General features: G+C 34.4%; 1 protein-coding gene across 2 annotated transcripts in view; it reads left to right on the top strand.

Annotated features, from left to right (window-relative positions):
* The window catches only part of Pten (phosphatase and tensin homolog), an 88,114-nt gene that overhangs the window by 33,910 nt on the left and 32,410 nt on the right, over positions 1-21,794 (top strand). For both annotated transcript variants that reach the window (XM_077798276.1, XM_077798277.1), the window contains 2 exons: positions 13,722-13,766; positions 19,663-19,706. In XM_077798276.1, coding sequence (XP_077654402.1) covers positions 19,680-19,706 — 27 coding nt within the window. In that variant the 5' untranslated portion in view covers positions 13,722-13,766; positions 19,663-19,679. The remainder of the gene's footprint in view (positions 1-13,721; positions 13,767-19,662; positions 19,707-21,794) is intronic.

Raw genomic sequence — 21,794 nt, 5'->3', positions numbered from 1 at the left:
CTTAATACAGTGTTGGTCCACACATAGTGTTTAAAATTGGGATTTATTGTCTATACTTAAAAATAATCAGGAAGGTTTATGTAAAAGGCTGTATTTCTAATTTCTTTTAAAAAGTTGAAGGATCTGCCAAAACTCTGTTCACTTGGCATTTGAGATTGTAATGTTGATTCTGTATAAATTCATAAAATCAAAATTAAGTCTATGTGTATGAGCTTTTGCTTTGTTAATACACATATAGCCTGCTTTAGACACTCAGTATTGTAGAATAGTATTTGTGAATTGTATTATTTAAGAATGTACTGTAGAATCATTGTGTAGAGGTCTACTTTTAGTCAACAGGCTTCATAAAGAGAAAAAAAGGAGAGCCAGACAGGATGGCACACATCAGTAATCCCAACAATTTGAGAGGTTGAGACAGGAGGATCACAAATTGGAGGACAGCCTCAGTAGATTATTAGTGAGGCTTTCAACAACTTAGTGAGACTCTGTCTCAAACAAAGAAGGACTAGGGATATACTTCAATGGCAAAATGCCCCTGGGTTCAATCTCCAGTACAAAACAAACAAAAAACCAGAACAACAACAATCTAGGAGGGGAGATCATGAAAGAATTAATACTGGAAAATTTTTTTAGGATTCAAGTTTCTAGATAGAAACTACCTGCATAGTATCAAGCAGAATAAATGGAAAAAGGACCCATGCTAGGCAAGTTATTATGAAATTTGTTTTAAAACACTAGAAATAAAGAGACTATCTTAAAAGTTTTTTAGGATTCTTTATAGGAGAGATTAGGAACATGATTGACATCTATCTTCCTGGTAGGAGAATTAAAGGATGAAGATGGTGGCACACTACCTCAAAACTTCTGTTTGTAGCCTAGAATTCTCTAGGTGAAACCTTCCAGAATGGGAGAAAATGCTCTTGAATTCAAAGCGATGGGATCAAGAAATCTGACAAGAACAACATTGTGAGGGCTCCTGGTTTGAGAGGTCTAAGTCCATAACTGATTCCATAGCTGTGAGACAGAACATCATGGCAGAGGGGTGTGGCAGAGGAAAGCAGCTTAGGACATGGCAGCAAGACAGAAAGCAGTGAGTAATGCTTGCAAAGCACAAAATCTAAATCCCAAAGGCATTCCACCAGTGACCCCCCTCCTCCAGTCACACCCTACTTGCCTAGAGTCTGTCAGTCCATATGAGATTAATTTATTGATCAAGTGCAGCTTTGATAATTCACTCACTTTACCTCTGAACATTTCTGCATTGTCTTACACCTGAACTTTTGGGGACATCTTCATATCCAAACCATAACAAACATTTCTTAGGAGTGTTTTAGAAGACATGCTTTCAGGAAACAAAGGAATAAACTGAGGAAAGGAGAAGGGTCAGAAGCAATAAAGGAAAGCCCGTACATGACAACTGAGCTACAAGCTAAAGAGCTACCAGCTCTATTTGGAACAGGGGGCCAGAAAACTTCAGGAAAGAAAATTGAACTGATAGGTGAATGTTGAAATATTTGGGGGGAAAATGAAGTAGATTCTTAGAAAACTGAACAAATTTAGAAAAATGTACTAGTTAGGTGGGGGTGGTGGTGTACACCTGTAATCCTAGCAGCTTGGAGGCTGAAGCAGGAGCATTGCAGTTCAAAGGCACCTTCAGCAATTTAGCACCAAACAAAACCAAAACTCCCAAACCAATTAGCGTTCCTTGATTTAACCCCAAATTGTGATATTACTATTAGTCGGATTTTAAAAAAAGGAAGGTACGAGGGTACAACTAATTGTGCAAGCCAGCCCTACCATGATAGGAAAGACGTAGGTAATGAATCCATAGCAAACAATATAATGAATAATATTTAGAAATACTGTATTAAGTATCTCTGGGGAGAAGCAGAAATAAGAATATGATTATGAATAGGGACAGAGGAGAGTAATTTTTTTATTGTAGTAATATATATTTTCATATATATATAAAGATAAAATTTCCCATTTAGGTATTTTTGAGTGTACATGTGACATTAAGCACATTCACATTGTTTTGTAACTGTTACCACTATCCATTTCTAGAATATTTTCATCATCCCATACTGAAACACCAAGTTTATTAAATAGTAACTATCTCCTCTCCACTCAGTTACTAGTAACCATTGTTCTACTTTCTGTCTCTATGTGTTTTGACTTTTCTACAAATGGAATCATGCAATATTTGTCTTTTTGTGACTTATTTTACTTAACATGTGTCCAAGGTTCATCCATTTTGTAGCATGTATTAGAATTAACTTTTAAAAGCTGAACAATAAATATTTCATTGTATGTGTATGCCACATTTTGTTTGTCCATCCAATCCATTGATGGACACTTGGGTTCCTTTTGGTTGTTGTGAATAATTCTGAATGTGTTGCTTTGAGTTCTTTTGGGTATATACCCCCCAAAATGAAATTGCTAGATAATACAGTAATTTGATAAAATTTTTGAGAAACTGCCATATTGTTTCTTATAGTGACTGCACCGTTTTATGCTTATTTCTTTTTTCCGGTGATAGAATCCTAGGCCTTGCATATGACAGGGCAAGCGCTTTACCACTGAGCTACATCCCCAACCCACCATTTTACACTTCCACCTGTGGTTTACAATGATTCCAATTTCTTAATATCCTCACTAACTCTTATTTTATTTTAAAAGTAATAGCCATCCTAGCAGGTGTGAAGTGGCATCACTACGGTTTTGATTTGCATTTCCTTAATAATTGGTGATGTTGAACATTTTTATGTACTTAACTGTTGTATATCATCTTTGGAGAAATGTCTGTTCAAGTCCTTAACCCATTTATAAATTGGGAGGTTGGGTTTTTTTGTTTTTAGTTTTAGGAGCTCTGTATATGTTCTGGATATGAATCCCTTATTAGATTCTTCCTTTCTCTGAGTTGCTTTTTTGCTTTGTTAATTGTATCCTTTGCTGTGCAGAAACTTTTTAGTTTGTTAAAGTATAATTTGTTTTCTTGAATGCTCTTTCAAGTGTCATATCCACGAAATCATTTCCAAATTCATATCATGAACCATGAATACTCCTGTTTTTGTCTTAAGAGTTTTATAGTTTTAGCTCTTACATTTAATTAAATATTGTGTATGGTATGAGGTACAGGTCCAGTTTCACAGTTTTGCATATGGATATCTAGTTTTCCCAGCACTATATGTTGCCATTCTTCTCATTGAATGGGTTTGACATCTTTGTCAATTAATGAAGGACCTACTTTTGAGCTCTCTGTTGTATTTCATTGGTCTCTTTGTCTTTTTGCCAAGATTACATTATTTCCATTACCATTGTAAATTTTTATTTCCATTACTGTTGTAAATTTTTGAAATCAGAGTTTCCTTCCTCCATCTCTGTTGTGATATTTAAAGAGATTTTTGGTTGGTTGGTTGTTTTTGGCTGTTCAGGGTACACTTATGTTTAGACATAAGTTTATTACTGATATAGAGGGATTAACTTTTGCTATTTTAGCATTTTTCTCCTGTATGTTTTATGACTTTTCTATCCCTCATTTTCTGCCTGTCTTTTGTGTTCTTTTAATAGTTTGTAATGAAATGTTTTACATTTTTTATCATTTCCTTTTTGTATATGTTGTATAGCTATTTTCTTGGTGGATTACATTTAGCATCCAAAAGTTATAATACTAATTTCAATTAGTATTAGTTTGCTTTCTGTAGCATATAAAAATTTATTTCCTATTCAGCTCCATTTCTCCTTTTCTTTCAGCCTTTAATATCACAGAATTACATCCTTATACATTATGTATCAAGATTAATAATTTTTAGTGCATTAGTGTCTTAAGTCATATAGAAAACAAACAATGGAGTTACAAAACTAGTTATAATAATACTAGCTTTGATAATTGTTCATATACTTAACCATTTAGCAGAGATCTTTCTTTCTTTTTTTTTTCCTCCTGTACTGGGAATTGAAAGCATCCCTGGGGATGCTTTCCTTAATCACTGCATCCCTAGTCTTATTTTTTATTTTTAATTTTGAGACAGGGTCTAAGTTGCTCTGGGTTTTGCCAAGTTTGCTGAGACTGGCCTCTAACTTGTCATCTTCTTTCCTTCACCTCTGGAATTACTGGGATTACAAGCATGCACTAGCATGCCTGGCTCTTTATTTTTTAATGTGGCTGCAAGTTACTCTTCTTATTTGTGGTTTTGCTTTCTGAGATTTTAGTTAATCGGGTCAACCATGGTCTGGAAATAATCAATATTCATCTTTACTTTTTCAGGAGAGGGACCATATTTATATAACTTTTATTATAGTATATTTTATAATTGTATTTTATTAATATTTTACTGTGCCTAACTTATAAATTAAACTTCACATAGGTATGTATGTATGTTTAAAAATGAAGACAGTGTTTGTTCTCATGTGTAAGTAAAAAGATTTTTGTATATGGAAATTATTTGAAATAAAATATAGTTTCATTAGAAAGATGTATTTTAGATAACCCAGGTTTTGGGAATATTGCCTTTCTGTTCTTAGTCTCTACTTTCCAAGTATCTATAGGCAAAATTTCCCATTTCCCTTTGGAAAGTGCTGTTTTTTTGCCTTTTTAGCCTTTCTATTGTGTCAGACCTTCAAGACAATGAGCCAACTGTGGGTGTGAAATCTTTGGGAGGAGAGAGGAGGAAGTGGGAGGGACAGCCATGATGAATGTTTCCCTAAGTAATATTCAAGTTCCTTGAAAGAATGTAAACCCTCACCACCACCCCCCCACTTTTTAAAATGCTGTACTATTTTCTTTTACCCAGATTGTTTATTCTGCTATCAGCCTGACTGTTGCTCACAGTATTAGCTAAGAAATCATGAAGTTCAGTTTTTAGAGAGGCATATGATTTCTATAACGCTCACTCAAGCTATAGGAAAGTAATGGGGGCAAAAAAGGTAGTTTGAGTTCTTGGTTGAAAAGGATAGAAAGAGATTAATTAAACTTAATTAGAAAGGAATTTTTTTTGAAAAGTACTAGGCAGCTTATAGCTTGAGAACCTGGTTTAGAAGTTGGACAGAAGGTCAGGGAAGCAAAATATGACCAGGAGGTTGTAACAAGATCAGTCTGCTTAGACTGTTGCTGCTTGGATACTTGCTAAAGCGCAGGTACTGCTGCCATGACTATATATTGGTGACTGTGCTCATGAATTCTCAGCAACACCGGTCATGTCTATGAAGAATCCCTAACGCCTGCCTGTTGCCCTCACGCACTAAAATTCAGTGTCCAAAGCAGAAGGGCCTAATTGGCCTCAGGCCTGTACATGTAATGAAAGATGAAGAAAGAAATACCTTCTTCTGATCTCTTGAATTTCTCTCCAGATTGCAACGGTGCCTAAAGAGATGATAAGTGTCTCCTACAAATTTCTCCTACTTTATATTCTTGACCTTCAGACCTTATTCCCAAACATTTATTAAAATTTAAAAAAAATGATTTTATTGCTCATAAACTTTTTAAAGAGCAGATGCAAAAATATTGCACACATTTCTACACCTCCTTTTTACATTCAATCAATATATCTTTTATATTGGCGTGGACATTTGCTGTTATTTTTTTTTGACTACCTTTAATTTCACTTTATTATCATACCATAATTAACACTGCCATAAAATGAATATTTGTTTCCTTTTTTTTTGTCATGAAAATAGTGCTCTAATAAATATCTTCACATGAGTATCTTGGTGTTATTTTGCAAATGTATTCTTAAAGGAAAAGCTGTGGAGTTGCTAGGTCAATTGAGTCCATGATTTAAACTTTTGCCTTAAAAAATGGCATTGTATATTAGTGCCAAAATGTTTGAGTGCTTCCTCCCTTCTTTACAACCTCTATAGACATTTAACTTTTTGTAGTTTGTTGGCAAAAAGTGTGATTTGATTAAATTTCTTGTGAGGTTAAGCGACTTTTTGCTGTTTTATTGGCAGTATATATTATATATTTTTGTTGGGGTATGTTTATGTGTATACTGACCCTGTCTTCAACTTTTTTTTTATTTTTTTTTTCTTAATGATTTTTTTAAATGAATTCTCTTAAAAATAAGGAAAAATCTTTGTGCAGGCAGTCTTATAATGTCTTGCGTCTCTTGGCCATTTGAATTCTGTGACTACAAAAATAAGCAGTGAGTTGGATGCAGTGGTGCATGCCGGTAATCTCAGCACACCTATAATCTCAGCACTTTGGGAGGCTGAGGCAGGAGGATTGTGAGTTCAAAGCCAGTCCCAGCAAAAATTAGGTGCTAAGTAACTCAATGAGACCCTGTCGGTAAATAAAATTCAAAATAGGGATGGGGATGTGGCTCAGTGGTTGAGTGCCCCTGAGTTCAATCCCCTGTAAACCGCGCACCCCCCCCCCTTCAAGTAGTGAGAGATTTCTAGTAGTGTATAGCTGTCAACTTTTGGAATTCTAATTTACTTTAATTTCTTTATGGTTCTGTTGGGTTTACTTTCCCCTTCCTCAGCCTTTTATTTTAATACCATTTCTATGTTCTTTATAAATACTACCATTTTGTATTCATCTATGATTATTTTCTCCTATTTTTGGCCATTATAAATGTTATCTTTTAAATCTAAGCTCTGTAAGTAAGTCTTCATAGCTAAATTGGTTGGTCTTCTAAAAAGTTTGTCTTTTTAAAAACTAGAATTATTTGTAGTTGTTTGTACAAAATTTTAGTTGTTAAATCCTCTTCACAGCCTTTCCTTTTATGTTGCTTATGAATTCATAGCCTGTTATTTAAATGAAGCTTTTGAAATCTGTTTTACTGATCTGTATCATATCTAACTATGCCAGTATTTCCTTCCTTGTCTGACGTGAACTCTAAAATTATATGAACACTTTCTCTCTGTTTCCTGGCATTTCCACTCAAACTTGTTCCTCATTCTTTGTTGAAAATATATTCAAAGTTGTAGTTTCCTTCTTTATTTTCATTAATCAAATGATAAAATTAACCAAGCATATCAAGACAACTTGACAGAAAACTGCATTTTGTTAAAAATTGTGAAGTCCCTAATTATTAGTGTATTCCTGTTTTCCAATTTTATGCTTTATTTCAAGAATATACCATTTCTATACATGAGTAGGAGGCATGGGTATGGAGTTCAGTGAATTTTTAAAGATCTCTGAACCCAGTAGATACATGTAGCTATTTATGTTTGAACTTACAAGAATTAAGTGACTCATTCATTTTCACTAGCTACATTTCAAGTATGCAGCAGCTACATGGGGCTACATATGTATTGGATAGCACAGTTCTACAACATTTTCATCATTGTGGAAAGTCATATTGGATATATATTTCTAGATAATCAGTGCTGTTCTGCTGCTTATTCTTAAAAGTTCTTAAGATGATGAATTCCTTCTATTGCTGTCCCCTAGTATTAAAATAAATTTGAGAATTTCTTTAAAAAGTAGGTTGCATTTTACCAACTTATTTATAAATCAGGCTATTCGTCTTTTTTATTGCTCAGTTTTATTGAGGAGTAAAATGTACCCTAAAAAGTATACTGTTCAATGAATTGTCATGTAACCGTACCTACCCATCCACCCATGTAAATATCACCACTATCAAGATTTAGCACATTTCTATTACAAGAAGTTTCCTTGTACCCATCTGTGTCACTTGCTTTCTATCATTGTAGATAAATTTTGCCTATTTTAGAATTTTTTATAAATATTGTCATATGGTATGCACTCATTTTTTAGCTGGTTTCTTTCTCTTAGAGTAGTATTTTAAAAATTTTCTTTGGGCTGGGATTGTGGCTCAGTGGCAGAGCGCTTGCCTCGAAAGTACAAGGCACTGGGTTCGATCCTCAACACCACATAAATAATGTGGTGGACAAGGAAAATGAAATACATGTAATCCTCCCTCTTCATCTGCCATTGGTTGAATCTACTGATGTGAAACCCAAGACATGGAAAGTTGTTGACTGTCATTTTTTTTTTGTACCTGGGATTGAGCCCTGGGGCACTTATCCACTGAGCTGCATCCCCAGCCCTTTTTAAAAATATATATTTATTTTAGTTGTAAATGGACCTTTATTTATTTATGTGTGGTGCTCACACATGCTAGCAAGCACTCTATCACTGAGTTACAACCCCAGCCCTCCCCAGCCCTCTTTTAAATTTTTATTTAGAAACAAGGTCTTGCTGGGTTACTTAGGGCCTTGCTAAGTTGCCAGAAGCTAGCTTTTTTTTTTTTTTTATTGATTGTTCAAAACATTACAAAGCTCTTGACATATCATATTTCATACATTAGATTCAAGTGGGTTATGAACTCCCATTTTTACCCCAAATACAGATTGCAGAATCACATCGGTTACACATCCACATTTTTACATAATGCCATATTAGTAACTGTTGTATTCTGTTACCTTTCTTATCCTCTACTATCCCCCCTCCCCTCCCCTCCCATCTTCTCTCTCTACCCCATCTACTGTAATTCATTTCCCTCCTTATTTATTATCCCATTCCCCTCACAACCTCTTATATGTAATTTTGTATAACAATGAGGGTCTCCCTCCATTCCCATGCAATTTCCCTTTTCTCTCCCTTTCCCTCCCACCTCATGTCTCTGTTTAAACAGAAGCTAGCTTTGAACTGGCCATTCTTCCTTAGCCTCCCAAACTGCTGGGATTACAGGTGTGGGCCACCAGTCCAGGCTTCTGTGATTTGTTTTTATTGCTAATTTATATTGTATGGACATGGCATAATTTATTTATCCATTCACCTGTGGTGAACACTTGTATTGTTCTCAGGGTTTATCATGAGCAAAGTTGGTATGAGCATTCGTGTACAAGACTTCAGGAACATATTTTTGTTTCTGTTGGATAAATACTTAATGGCATAGAATAGAGATTCCACAAAAATATTTTTGACAAAGATGCTGAGATTAAGTTTTTTTTTTTTGATGGGTTAAATGTTTATTAAACCAAGCTTTAAATTATACATCCACTTACAGTCTATAAACAAATACAGTACACATGTAAGTAAATGGGCAGCAAATTAGAACCAGTGGAAAAACTAAAGTTCCCTTTGCACACTGGCACCTCACCAGAACACCCTCCGCAGGCCAACAGCACAGGGCTGTGCTGGAGTTAAGGGTGAGATGAAAGAACCAGAGAGTGAGTTCCACTCCATCCTGAGGGTGGGTGTCAAGACAGGCATCTGTTCCACACCAGGCAGGGTGGACCACAGCAAGGCCACAGGGTAGTTTTTACATTCACAGATTGGCTGAAATAGTACAAATGAACTTCCTAATCTCAGTGTCTCCCTCCCTATCACCATCATTAGTAAAAAGTGTGAATTAAAATAAATGACGGACCACAGGTGGTTACAAAAATAGATGACTCATAGAGTAATAAATATCTATAAGTAGCAGAGAATAAACTTATATAAAATTTACCTTTTCCCATAATGTGCAGATTATCATAAGTATATTTGAGAGGTATGGTCAGCAGCATTCAGAGTGGTAAGAAGGGATTTTTTTTTTTTGTTAGCAGGGAGTGTATCCAGAGGCACTTAACTACTGAGCCACATCCCCAGCCTTTTTTATACATTTTATTTAGAGACAGGGTCTTGCTAAGGGAAGGAGAGTCTTTTAACAAACAACACAGAAAACGAAATAAACCTTGATGTATAACTCTCATCAAAACATAAAAGTGAAGTTTTAAAGTATAAAACTTACAGATAGCAATATGGAAGAAAATCTTTAGTTTAGTTGAAGACATAGAAAATTACTTTATAAGAAAAAGTGGACAAATTTGACTTCATCAGCATTAAAAACTTATGCTCTTTGAAGAGCACAATTAAGGAAATGAAAGGGCCACGGACAAAAAGAGGAAAAGATACAAAGTTTACAAAAGAGATAAATATATGGTCAGTAAACATTTGAAAAGATGTTTCAAATCAGTCTTGAGGGAAGTGAAAATTAAAACATGAAATGCTGTTTGATGTTTACTGGAATGGCTAAAATTTCACAGGATTAACAAGGGTTGGCAGGGATGTAGATCAGTTGGAAAGCTCAGGCCTATTGGTAAAAGCACAAAATGATTCAACTTCTTTGGAGCAGTGTTTGACTTAGCGCCTCCCTTTTTTTCTGAGGCTGGCTCTGAACTCTTGATCCGCCTGCCTCAGCTTCCCGAGCTGCTGGGATCACAGATGTGTGCTACCATGCCTGGCGACATTTCTTATATTAATTAAAAAATTTTTTTTAGTTGTTGATAGACCTTTATTTTATTTGTTTAAATGTGGTGCTGAGAATCAAACCCAGTGCCTCACACATTCCAGGCAAGTGCTCTACCACTGAGCCCCAGCCCCAGCCCCAGCCCCAGCCCCAGCCCCAGCCCCAGCCCTCTTATATTACTTTTGATGGCCAGAATTTCTTTGTCGAGTTATAGGTCACTTCTGCTATGGCTTATTTCTTCACCCTTTAGTTTTATACCTCTTTAGAGAGAGTAGATTTTCTTGAGTACTGGGAATCACTATTTTTTCAGTGGGATTATATGAAGCTGTTATTTTGGTTCTTTTGTTATGTATGAGAAAACTACTGTGAAGGTAAGAGTTAAGTTTCACCATCATATTTACTTTGTCATTGGATATATGGGAGATAGTAGTTAAGGTCTAGGATGTTTGGAGCTAACCTATTTAAATGGGGTTAAAGCAGGAATTATTTATGTATTTAAAAAATGGTTCCATGTATTAGTAATAGCTATAACAATTGTAATTATACTCAGATTCTAAGCAAGTGTAGATTAAATGTGAATATAGCAGGGGAAATATATATGGTTCCCAAATAACTACAGAAGGATGTAGCAAATAATTTTGCTTTTCCAGATGCTATTTTTTCTGATTCCTCTACTTAGGATTATTGGGAGATATCCAATGTCCTTAGGCTGTTTTTTGAATGGGATATCTTAAAAAGGTTCTCCACTGGGTTTCTCAAGGAGCCTTCATAATTGCAATTGTCAGTACTTGAAGTTACATTACTATTGTTTCTGTAGTAGCTCTGGCAAGTGTTTGACAAATATTTGTTCAGTGAAATTTTGGGAAATACAATCTGCCACACCTTTCTTCTGCTGTCTTCAGTTGAGGCTGTCCAATAGACTTTTCTTCTTAGGTATTAGACTTTTGAAGACTGCATCTTTTAGATTGTCTATATCTTTTTTTTTTTTTTTAAACTTTTCATCTTTTCACTCATTTTAATCATTTTCCTTTACATTCTTGTACGTATTTTGGAACTGGTTCTGTTGACTTTTTTTTTTTCCCCTCCTTGGTTATGGGTCATATTTTTCTGCTCTGCCTGTCTGGTAAATTTTAATTGGTTCTTGAATGTGAAGGGATTCAGATTGTTATTTTCTCTGAGGGTACTGAGATTCATTTTAACAGGCATTTAAATTAATGGTTGATTTGATATTGTTAGGCTTGGTTTTCTTTGTTAAGGTAGGCCTATTTCAGATTTATCTTTTGTACAGTCTTATGGTCCCTACTAATAAAGTGGGACTTCTGTGGTCTCAGCTGAATATCAGGGGTCTTTCCTCTCTGGTTGGGCCAGAATTCCAGCTTCTTTTAGTATTGCACTGCCTCTGGTGTCTTCTCATTATAATTTCAGATTCTGCATATATGCAGCCCAGCGCTTTGCCAAAAACCAGAGGTGAAATCTATGCAAACTTGTTTTTCCTTTTTCCTATACATTACCTACCACATCTTTGGCACCCTGCTTTACAGACTCTAGCTAGCTGTTTTACCAACTCAGATTTCTAATTCTCTAATCTCTGCCTTTTCACCTCAGCTAAACCTTTTATAATTTATCTGTAAGAATTGTAGTGTGAATGAAATATGTAACTTTTATTAGTGATAGTTTGAAGTACTGCTTGTACTATCATATAACATGGTTTTTTCACATTCAAGTTCATGGACTCTTTTTTTCCTCCCCATCACACACACATTTTTATACTTCCTCTCCATTTTCCCTCCTTCTAATAGTTATATTGTAGTTTTGGTTATATTGAGCTTTTTATGTGGTTATTACTAGATAAATGGCATTCCTGGCTAGCAATATAGTATATTGTGACTAATATTTTTTCCTACATATTTAGTTTTCCCTGGAATTACAAAGGTCTCATTTTTTTCTTTTACTTGTTTAGTTTTCTATGTTCTTAATTTTAATTAATTCACAAATTCACCCCAATTCTGAGTACATTTGGTGTCCTGTCAGTTTTATCGTCTCAAGGATCTTTCTTATCAGCCCTAAACTGGATTAATTGCTCTCTAGACTTGCTATATGGAAGTCTTTGATGCCTCTTCACCATCATTCTGGGGATTCACCTGTCCTCTCCTGTGAGTTGGATTCTTCAGTTCCTGGAACCTGTCATCAGTTTTCATTGTTTTCTACTCTGGTTTTGACATATCTTTGTAACTTCCTGGGAAACTATAGGAAAGTAAAATTATTTTAGAGTTTGCTTATTTTAAGAAACTTTTATTTTATACTCATTTGATTTATAGACTCTGTCTTGGTGTAGAATTCTAGGCTGAAAATATTTTTCATGAAAATCAGAATGTTTTGCCTAATTTTTTTTTAAAGATATTAGATACAGTGGTATGTGTCTAATCCCAGTGACTCAGGAGGCTGAGGCAAGAGGATCTTGTTTGAGGCCAGCTTCAGCTACTTCGTGAGATCCTGTTTCAAAAAAAAAGGCCATGGATATGGTAAAGTGGTAAAGTGCCTCTGTGTTGAATCTCTTCTGTTGGCAGGAAAAAGGGGCACTGTCACTTTGATTCCACATTCTTTTTATGCAGATGTTTCCGGCAGTGTTATAGGGTCTTCTTTTTGTCTCTTCAGCATTCAAAAATTTCAAAATTTTACTGGGTATTCATGTCCCTTTTTGTTTGAAAACTCACTTTTTAAATAAAGCTTTCTGTTTTCATTTGTCTTCTATATTTTTTTCTGATAGTTCTTCAGTATATATTCTTATAACTCTTCAATTACCTACCTCATAAGGTTGAGGATTAAACAAATTTACATACATAGAGTACTTTAAATAAGTGTCTGACATGTAGTAAAGACTTGTGGTACCTGTAATTGTTACTGTTTAGTTCCATAATTGTCTTGAGGGCATAGTCTTTGGTTTTGATTCTTTTACTTACTAGTTTTGAGATCTATCTCTTTCCTCTGTAAAATGTGAATAAGCTATCCTCTCAGAAGTTTGTGAGAGGTAAATAAGAGTATATATGTGAAAATGCTAACAATAACTTTTACAGAGTTAATAGTTGCTGCTTGAATCTTAATGTCAAGCTCTTTGTTTGAAAGAAAACTATGGCTGAATTTTAAGAGTACTAGATTTCTTGTACCTTGCAAATTTGTGTGAGCTAGGTGAACTTGAGTTAAATACTAATGCTGCCTTTTTCAATAAGTTATTTCTTACTGCTCAATCTTGTTTTGTTATTCCAAAAAGAGAAGATAAGGAAAATATTCTGTGAAAAGCTCTGGCTTTACTTCAGATTGTATAACTCTATGTAATGTAGTAATTATTTAAGAATGACATGATTATTTATTTGGGTTATTTATTTATTTTTACTTAAAGGTATTCGAGATTAGGAAAAATAGGATCTGTCTTTTGGTTCTTCTCAATAGTTTTTAATGTAATTTCAAATGTTAGCTCATTTTTGTTAATGGTGGCTTTTTGTTTGTTTGTTTTGTTTTAAGGTTTTTGGATTCAAAGCATAAAAACCATTACAAGATATACAATCTGTAAGTATGTTTTCTTATTTGTACGCTTGCAAATATCTTCTAAATAACTAATAAGTGAAAGTTATTTTTTTGTTAGAGTAAGGTAGAGTTAAAGATATATATATTTTACTAGAATTGTATTCCTAAAACAATTTGTTGAAGAAGACTGAGAACACTGTTAGATCGTTTAGAAAGTGTAGTGATGAGATAAAACAATGTTGGCACAGATTCATGTTACTTGATCTGCTTTAAATGACTTGGCATCTAGCCCACTTTTGAGCCCCTAACCCTGTGGTTATTTGAAGTGTAATCCATAGGAGAGCTTCTGTTAAGATGTCTTCCATGGAGGCATTCTCCAGAGTGGATATGATTTTGTTTATTCAGTCTCTTGATCAATTGATTGAAGAAGGTATTAAAGTATTTGGTTTGTAACATAAGATATGTTATCTAAAATTGTTGAATTAGATAGTTTCTATTGTCTTGGGCAGGGTTTTAAGGGTTGCCTACTTGATAGAGCTAGTTGACCTTATCTTTAATTTTCTGCTTTTTCTTTTGACTTTGGGAATAGAGACATGAAAGGAAAAAAAGAAGGGAAGGAAGGGAAAAAAATTCTTAAATGATTTTGTCCTTGAAGACTATTTTTTCTTCTCAAAGTACTAACCATTTTCTAATTTTTGAAAAATTGGAAAAACATTACATTTTAAAGACTGGTACCTGGCCTTTATTTTTTTTTCTATTTATAAATGATTACAATAGAAAAAAAATATATAAAATTATATACTTGGTCACAATTGTTTTTGTAGAGTTATTTATCAAATGTTATAACAAGATTCTCTTGTGCCTCCGGTGGACATTTAAATCTTTTAAAAGAAAGATTTTTTTATGCCTTGTTCTTCTATAATAATAAAACTCATAGGTACTGGGTGTGGAGTAGACACCAGTGTTGTTGTCTAATGAGTTTTCAGTGACTTCTTCAGATTCACAAAGGTGCAAACATTTAGTGCTTGCCACATGTTAGACATTATAAAACACATTGGGACATGGGTACAGAAAGGATAAGATACCAATTCAGTCCTGAGGTAGCTTGTAGTCTAATGTGAAAATTAGAGAAAGTATTATAGAAGATGTAATTCTTGAATACAAGAAGGCATTGAAGAGAACAGTAGAAATAGTAATTGTGTTCCATATGACAGTTTTCATAAAGGAAGGATATTTGAGTTGTAGTGAACAGAATCAGTAGGGACTGACTCTCAAGCCAAGGAAGAAGGAAAATGGCATAGCAGAGTGAATGGCAAGTAAGGAGATTGTTGGCATAATAGTGTTTGGAATGTGGCAGATCATTTATTTTTGTCAGATTGTGATGGGTGTATGTGTGCCTGGGGAGTTTCAGTGATAAAACATGCTTAAGTTTAGGTGAGCCCAGTTTACAAATGATCTGTGCATTTAGGGGTCATCTATTCTAGATTAACCTTTCTTATACTGCCTTGTTGTTCTTTTGTAGAAAAATAAAAACCACATAGCTTTGTGCTTTTTGAACATCTCTATTCAGAAGTTGAATTAACAACAACAAAAAAGAATTGTCAAAAGCTGAAATCCATTAAATAGATCTTGTCAGTCTTAGACTCTCAGAATTGGGGATTTGGAATCTTAAAAGGGAGGTCAAAAGACAAATTCTGCAATTGTCATAATTTTATTCTAGTTTAGCATATCTAAAGGGAAGGAAATTGTTTTCATTCCTGTATGTAGTGGCTTCCTGCTTTCTGGAACTTAGGATTTGGGCTTGTACTATTGATGTTGTGGGACACTTACTACATTATTATGGTTAAAATTGGCTTTTGGGGATAGCCTGGGAATGGGAATGCCTGATTTGTATTTCCAAACATTGGAATCCCAAGATAATGAAATAACTCTTTATTAGTCTAGAATAGCTTTTAATGCATATTAACTCCCCCTCCTCACATGGAATTGTGGACTTTCAGAGCTGGAAAGTACTGAAAGAAATCTTTTAGTATAACCTTCTCATTTTACAAATGGGGAATATGAAGCCTACAGAAGTTAAGAGAGTTAACATTCATAGTAGCAATCCATCCACTGTTGATGCCAGTGTTCCCTTTATTTTTTGTTTTAACCTTCCCCAATTTTGTTCTCTTAAAAAGTTTCTAGAGCTATCAGTCTGTAGTATGTTTCTGATGTTTCTTTCCAACCTTTACCTTCTTTCCACCCCTGCTTATTATATATCTGGTTCTGGGTAAGTGAGTCCAGCATCATTAACAGTTGTTTCTATTTTATTTTTTTAATTTTTAGAATAGTAATTACATGTGATATCTTTTTCTTTGGAAACATACAAATAGGAAGATCTTAAAATATTTACACTAGGTATACCCACATTTAATAATATGTTAAGTCTTTTATAGAAATTACAATTATGACATACATGGATGAAGAAGAATTCTTAATGTGAACTTTGTAATAATTAAATATTTATGTCTCTATAGTTTCTTCAGGCTTTCACTAAATTATTTTTAATACTAGGTAAAATTAGCCTTATAGAATTATCAAAATTTAAGTATACTGATGCTTGTTAAATTAATCAGTATATTTTAGGGTACAAGTACTTTTTATTTTTGTTTTTCCCTCTTTATAATCTATACACTGGTAATGATAGGGAAGGAAGGGAGATAGGAATAAAGTCATATATAGTTAACCTTAGTATTCACCAAATGCTAATTTTCAAAAGATTTATATATTTCATTGCATATTTTGCTGATACACTTAATCCTTTTGTAGTAAAACTTTAGCTAGTACTGATTTTTTTTTTTTTTTTTTGGTGGAGGTGCTGGGGATTGAACCCGGGGCATTGTACATGTGAGGCAAATACCCTATCAACTGAGCTATATCCCTAGCCCCTCGTATTGATTTTTTTAAAAAATATTTTTTTAATTGTAGATGGACATAATACTTTTGTTTTATTTTTATGTGGTGCTGGGGACCGAACCCAGTGCCTCACACTTGCTGGGCAAGTGCTCTACCACTGAGCCACAACCCTGGCCCTCCTCCTATGTAAGATAAATGTAGCTATGTTGTAGAGAGTAAAGAAGAGACTCACCTGCTTAACTAACTATATGGCAAGTATCACTTCTTTGGAAATTTTTCCTATTCTTATCCCTTTCTTCACTCTGCCTACTACCACTTTAAAAAAAAAAAAAAAACCCTCAGTACTTCTTCATTTTTCTTGTCTCATATAAGTAGTATAAAGGGTAATAATAAAAAATTATATCTTTTGAGTTTTAATTATAAAGATATTGAAATGATTAAATCCCAATTGTTTTCTAAGTATCTTTGATTTTAATATGTTGAGATTTATCACTAATATATCACAAAAAATATAAAATAAATTTTGTTGGGGGGGGTGTTGTGTGTGTGTGCATACATGTGTTTAGGGAGAGCAGAGTCTTCGTCTTTACCCTTCTAGCCCTTACCCTGAGCATTTGCACCACCACCAGGCCTAGCTTATACTTTCCAGACCCCCATACTTACCTGTAAAGATCATCATAATGTTTTTGTTTTTTATCATCACTGTTGGTTGGCTTTGTATTTTGTGACAAATATTGCTTGAGTAGGAAGGTGGCTTTGATTAAAATTTGAATAAACTTTGTAATTGCTTTCATATTTAAAACTTTTAATATTTTTTATTCTAAGTAGAAGTATGATGCAGTAATAGAAAATGTTTTGTAACCAGTGATACTGAGCTTATTCTGATTTTTCATTTATATATTGTGATTTGGGGCAAGCAAGGTTCTGCTTTCTCATAAAAATATGAGGCTAATATTAGTCATTATTACATGTTTGTGAGGATGAAAAAAAACATAAAAATTCTTAGAAGGTTTGCAGATCTCATAGCATTTAGTACTTGTTATTTCTCTTTCCCTCCATATATTCATCTTAGAGTACTATGCTGGGGATCAAACCTAGGGCTTCATGTGTGCTAGGCAAGTGCTGCACCATTGAGCTACAACCTTTAGCTCCCAAACCAAACATTTTGATATCCTGAAAAAAGTATGGGAAGTTTAGAGAACTGAATCTACATGAAACTGACATTTGTTTTCTTTTTTCTTATTATTTTTTAGTGTCAGTGGACCCTTCCTTCCCTCCTTCCCTCTCTCCACAGTGCTGAGAATCAAACCCAGTGCCTCACACATGCTAGGCAAGCACTCTGCCACTGAGCTACCACCCCAGCCCCTGACATTTATTTTCTTTTAAGCTGTTATGAAACTAGCTTCTTAGAGTTATTTTATAGCCTTATATCCCACTTCCTAAGCCTTTACAGAATTCCTTTTAAAGTACTGCACCATGGATTGTCCACTACTGATCAGTCTGCTAAAGAAAGTATAAAATTTAACTATTTTATTGGTCATTTCTCTTCTGTTTATCATGTTTTTCACATTTGTATGGAATTATTTAACAGGGATACATATGACATTACTAAATACATTTTCTTTTTAGCAAAACTCAGTATTCTAAATTACAATATACTAAAAAGAAAAAAAACTTTGTTTTGAGTGGTAATGTGAAAGTCGATTTATTATAAGTATGACCAGTTTTTTAACAGTTTTAATTTATAATTAGTTCAATTTTCTTGTGAATTTGAAACTTTAGAGGAATTATAAATGTTTTCCATATTTCTGAATGTATAATACAGGTTCACAGTAGCTTATTTAAAAATTTTGGAGCTAGTTATGTTTTAATATTCTGATTTTTTTGGTTTTCAGAAAGGCAATACAGAAGCATATACTCTTTAAGTATATTAATTAAGGACTACATACAATCTTAAAACCTCAAATCAGATTCTACAATTGAGATTGCCATAAATTAAAAGAAAATTTTAGCTGTTTTGTAAGTTTAGGATTTTGGAATTGTAGGTTAAGGAACAGTAGATCTTAATTTGTTCCAAAATATTGCTTTTTATTTTAAATAGTTTTAAAAATCTGGTTTGGTGATAGTTGGATTTACTATGCTGCTGACCACACTGTCAATTATGAGTAAGCCAGTACATAATAACAAAGACATCACTACCATTAAAAAGACAAATATTTGTATGCTCTATGAATGCAATGTTAGAATTTTACTATCCTGTATTGATTTTACTTATTCTTTCATTGCTTTCAGATATTAAAATTTATAATATGAGAGATTATTTAACTGAATTTTATTCCAGGCATAGGTAAATTCTTTCTCAGAGCCCACAGATATTTCCAGTTTATTTGTAGAACCCTTTAAACCATGAGAGAACTGGAGAGTTTGAGAAGTTTGCAGATGTAATCTCAGATAGGCATATTTGCCATTGATCCCTCCTGAAAATCTAGAGTGGGTTCACTAAAAATGACTTTGGTTTATCTAAAGGGAGAAAGGTCTGGTTTAAAAAAATTTAGTAAGCATCGTGTCCAAATAGATTAGCATCATTCAGTTTTCTTTTGTCCTTTTGCTTTTAATATTTTTAACATGTTTTCAAATAATAGTTTAAGAATTGTATGTGCTCATCTGGTGAGATAAAGACAACAATGAAATTATTTACTTGTTTACAGGTACTTGTGAAATAAAAAAGTACATTCTAATAACATGTAGAATTTCTGTAAATTTGAAAATTATAGATGCAATTTAATTTGTAGGGATATATGATGAGGGCATCACAAATTTGATAAGCAAATGTATAAGCTCTGTTTGCATATACTTCACATCTTAAACCTTCACTTCCTTAATCATAAAATGGGGATAGTTTTAGTACCTACCTCACAGAATTCTTGGGATTAAATGAAAGAGTGAATATAAAATTCTCAGCACAATGCCTGATTCAAGAAACTTTTTGTTATTATGCCCAAGTACAAAAGGTAATTTATGCCACTTTAAATTTTTCTTTTAGATGTGCTGAAAGACATTATGACACCGCCAAATTTAACTGCAGAGGTATGTATAAATGTACTGTAGTATGTTGTATAACTTAAAACCAATAGACTATATTGTACTGTCATAACAATAATGAGTTATCATGATTGGATATAAATATTTATCTTAAGGATAATCTTAGACAACTTGGAAAAACTAATTTTGCTCTTGTACTTTAGAAAAAAAAGTATCATATAAACCTCTCTATTGCCTGGAAGACTATAAAGTGTAGAATAGACAGGAGAAATACTAGACTGTGTTTGTATCATAAGGAGGGGGTTTCCCTACTGTTGAAAGCTTTTGATGTCAGTATGCAGTTTCAGAGAGAAAGCAGAACTACTTTTCTGCTTTGAGGAATGACTTAACGATAGGAAGGATAAAATAACATGGATAAAGAGGAGCCATTTAGGTGAAAGCATGGAACTATTTTTTAAATTTTTTATTTGTTTCAATTAGTTATACATGACAGCCGAATTCATTGTACATGAATGGGCACTTGATCTCTGAGCCACATCCTCAGGCCTTTTTATTATTTAGTTTGAGACAGGGTCTTCTTGCTAATTTCTCTGATTATGCACAATATAGAAGCACACCGTTCATGCAATCATACATGTACCTAGGGTAATGATGTCTGTCTCATTCCACCATCTTTCCTACCCCCAATCTCCCTCCCCTCCCCTTTCCTTCCCTTTCTTCCCTTCTCCTTTCCTTCCCTCTCCTTCCGTCCCTGCCCCTCTCCTGCCTCTCCTCCCCTTTCTTCCTCTTTCCTCCCTTCCCTGCCCGTCCCCTCCCCTCTCCTCCCTTTCTCTCCTCTCCCCTCCTCTTCTCTCCTCTCCCTTCTTTTCCCCTCCCTACCCTCTGCGCAATCCAAAGTTCCTCCACTCCCCCACCCCCCCATTATGCATTAGCATCCACATATCAGAGAGAACATTTGGACTTTGGTTTTTTGGGGATTGGTTTACTTCACTTAAGCATGATATTCTCCAACTCCATCCATTTACCTGCAAATGCCATAATTTTATTCTCTTTTAGTGCTGAGTAAAATTCCATTGTATGTGTATACCACAGTTTTTTTTTATCCACTCATCTATTGAAGGGTATCTAGGTTGGTTCCATAATTTAGCTGTTGTGAATTCAGCTGTTATGAACATTTAATTTTATTTATTTTTATAATGTGGTTCTGAGGATTGAACCCAGTGCCTTACATGTGCTAAGCAAGTGCTTTACCAATGAGCCACAATCACAGCCCCTAGTCCTTTGGGTATAGACAGACCAAGGAGTAAGATATCTGGGTCAAATGGTGGTTCCATGCCAAATTTTCTAAGGAATCTCCATACTGCTTCGGGAACTGTTTTTTTTAACTGAATTTTATTCCAGGCATAGGTAAATTCTGTCTCAGAGCCCACAGAAATTTCCACTTTATTTGTAGAATCTCTTAAACCATGAGAGAACTGGAGAGTTTGAGAAGCTTGCAGATGTAAGCCTCAGATAGGCATATTTGCCATTGATCCCTCCTGAAAATCTATAGTGGATTTTTAAATAGATGGTCTGAGAATTCTGAAGCATTAATTACCAAGAGTCAGTTTAATTTCACTAAAAATGGTTTTGTATTGTGTGTGTGTAGGAAGGTAGGTAGGTAGAGTTAGGTTTTTGCTTACTAGACAAAGCATGCCATTGGTTGAGGTTTCTTGTTTTTTCTCTCTCTCTCTCTCTCTCTCTCTCTCTCTCTCTCTCTCTCTCTCTCTCTCTCTCTCTCTCTCTCTCTTTTGGTACCAGGGATTGAACCCATGGGCACTTGATCTCTGAGCCACATCCTCAGGCCCTTTTATTCTTCAGTTTGAGACAGGGTCTTCTTCCTAAGTTGTTCAGGGCCTTACTAAGGTGCTGAGGCTGGCTTTGAACTTGTGATTCTCCTGGCTTAGCTTCCTGAGTCATTGGATTACAGGAGTGTACTACCATGTCTGGCAAGGCTTATCTCTAAAGAGATATTTAACAGATTTTCCTGAATGTTTTTGTGTGCCGTTTAGGAAATGAAGATGAAATAATGGTCTAGTTATGCAAATGACTACGTGAAAACTGTCCAACTAACTGTATGTAACAGTAGTCATT

The sequence above is a fragment of the Urocitellus parryii genome, chromosome 5, assembly GCF_045843805.1.
Source record: "Urocitellus parryii isolate mUroPar1 chromosome 5, mUroPar1.hap1, whole genome shotgun sequence".
NCBI lineage: Eukaryota > Metazoa > Chordata > Mammalia > Rodentia > Sciuridae > Urocitellus > Urocitellus parryii.
The sequence above is the reverse complement of the archived record's forward strand: the minus strand, read 5'-3'. Positions and strand labels throughout refer to the sequence as shown.